Source organism: Micromys minutus (genome assembly GCF_963924665.1).
Source record: "Micromys minutus genome assembly, chromosome: 4".
Classification (NCBI taxonomy): Eukaryota; Metazoa; Chordata; class Mammalia; order Rodentia; family Muridae; genus Micromys; species Micromys minutus.
In genome coordinates, this window is record NC_137973.1 from 37,008,600 (window position 1) to 37,009,903 (window position 1,304).

General features: G+C 41.6%; 1 protein-coding gene across 1 annotated transcript; it reads right to left on the reverse strand.

Moving 5' to 3' along the window:
* Nucleotides 1-877, reverse strand: TSHB (thyroid stimulating hormone subunit beta; the record flags this gene model as incomplete). The annotated part of the gene is made up of 2 exons (XM_080916523.1): nt 1-255; nt 716-877. 2 exons carry the CDS (start codon nt 875-877, stop codon nt 1-3), a joined length of 417 nt encoding a protein of 138 aa, XP_080772649.1.
* Between the last annotated feature and the right edge of the window lie 427 nt (nt 878-1,304).

Here is a 1,304-nt window from a genome sequence, read left to right on the forward strand (position 1 = left end):
TTAGACAGAAAATCCACCCAGATAGGATGTCTGTGGCTTGGTACAATAGTTGGTCTTGACAGCCTCGTGTATACAGTCACTGAAGTCGGTATTACACTTGCCACACTTGCAGCTTATGGCAACAGGGTAGGAGAAATAAGGAGCAACATGGTGAGGGCATCCCGGTATTTCCACCGTCCTGTAGATGAAGTCTCTGTATGTGCAGACATCCTGAGAGAGTGCGTATTTGGGAAGAAACAGTTTGCCATTGATATCCTACGGAAAGAAAACAGATCTTAGCATGAGCTCCACACAACCTTAGGTAGTTTAATCGAGAGACCATAACTTACTGGTCTCCCTGTGTTTCAGTGGTGACCTATAAAGGACTCCTAAGTTCTCTTACCCACATATCTACACAACTCCTCAGAGACATACATAAATAAATAAATAAATAAATAAATAAATAAATAAATAAATAAATAAACAAACAAGAAAACAACCAACAATACTTTCTTCTCATCTGCCTTTGATCAGAACAAATTCTTTAGGGTAAACTGTTACAGATATATCTGTACTATTTTTTCCGAGTAGGATCACACAGTTATAATTCTGAAGACAGCATGCTTGGCTTCCCAAAGAGGACACTATGATTTATCCCACTTCCTTTCTAAAATATTAACAGACATCTTTAGGCCTACACAATTCACAGCTAAAAGAAACGCGGTGAGGAACGTACCCGTGTCATACAGTACCCGGCGCAGATGGTGGTGTTGATGGTCAGGCAGTAGGCACACTCCCTCCTATCCACATACATCGTGTACTCAGTGGGAACACAGAATGATGCTGCTTGCCCACAAGCAAGAGCAAAAAGCACAGAGAGGAGGACGACGGCTCTCATGCTGAATCAGAGAGAAACGGCACAGAGCTCATTAGTGCCCTCCTCACATCCAGAGGCAGGCCTGTGAAAACCTTATGCATATATATAAACACACAGCCAGGAAGAAGAGCAGGTAACATATACTGAGTGGTTGCTTATCCCTGGGCTCTACAGAAGGTACTTTTGCATATCCAGTCCTCTCAAACCATCTCATACACAATCAGATGCAGTATGACCATGTACATCCACAATACAGAAGCCTTAGAAGTCTGCCTGCACATGCCATTGGACTCCCCTGGGAAGTGACATGTGAGTCTGCAACATCTCTCAGAAAACTGACAGCTTTCTGTAAATAAGTGTGAATTAACTCATTCAACAGAGCTGAAATAAAATTCCTGTCTTTATAAGAAGTAAATTAATAAATATTCTTTAGAAAGAACTTTCCCAG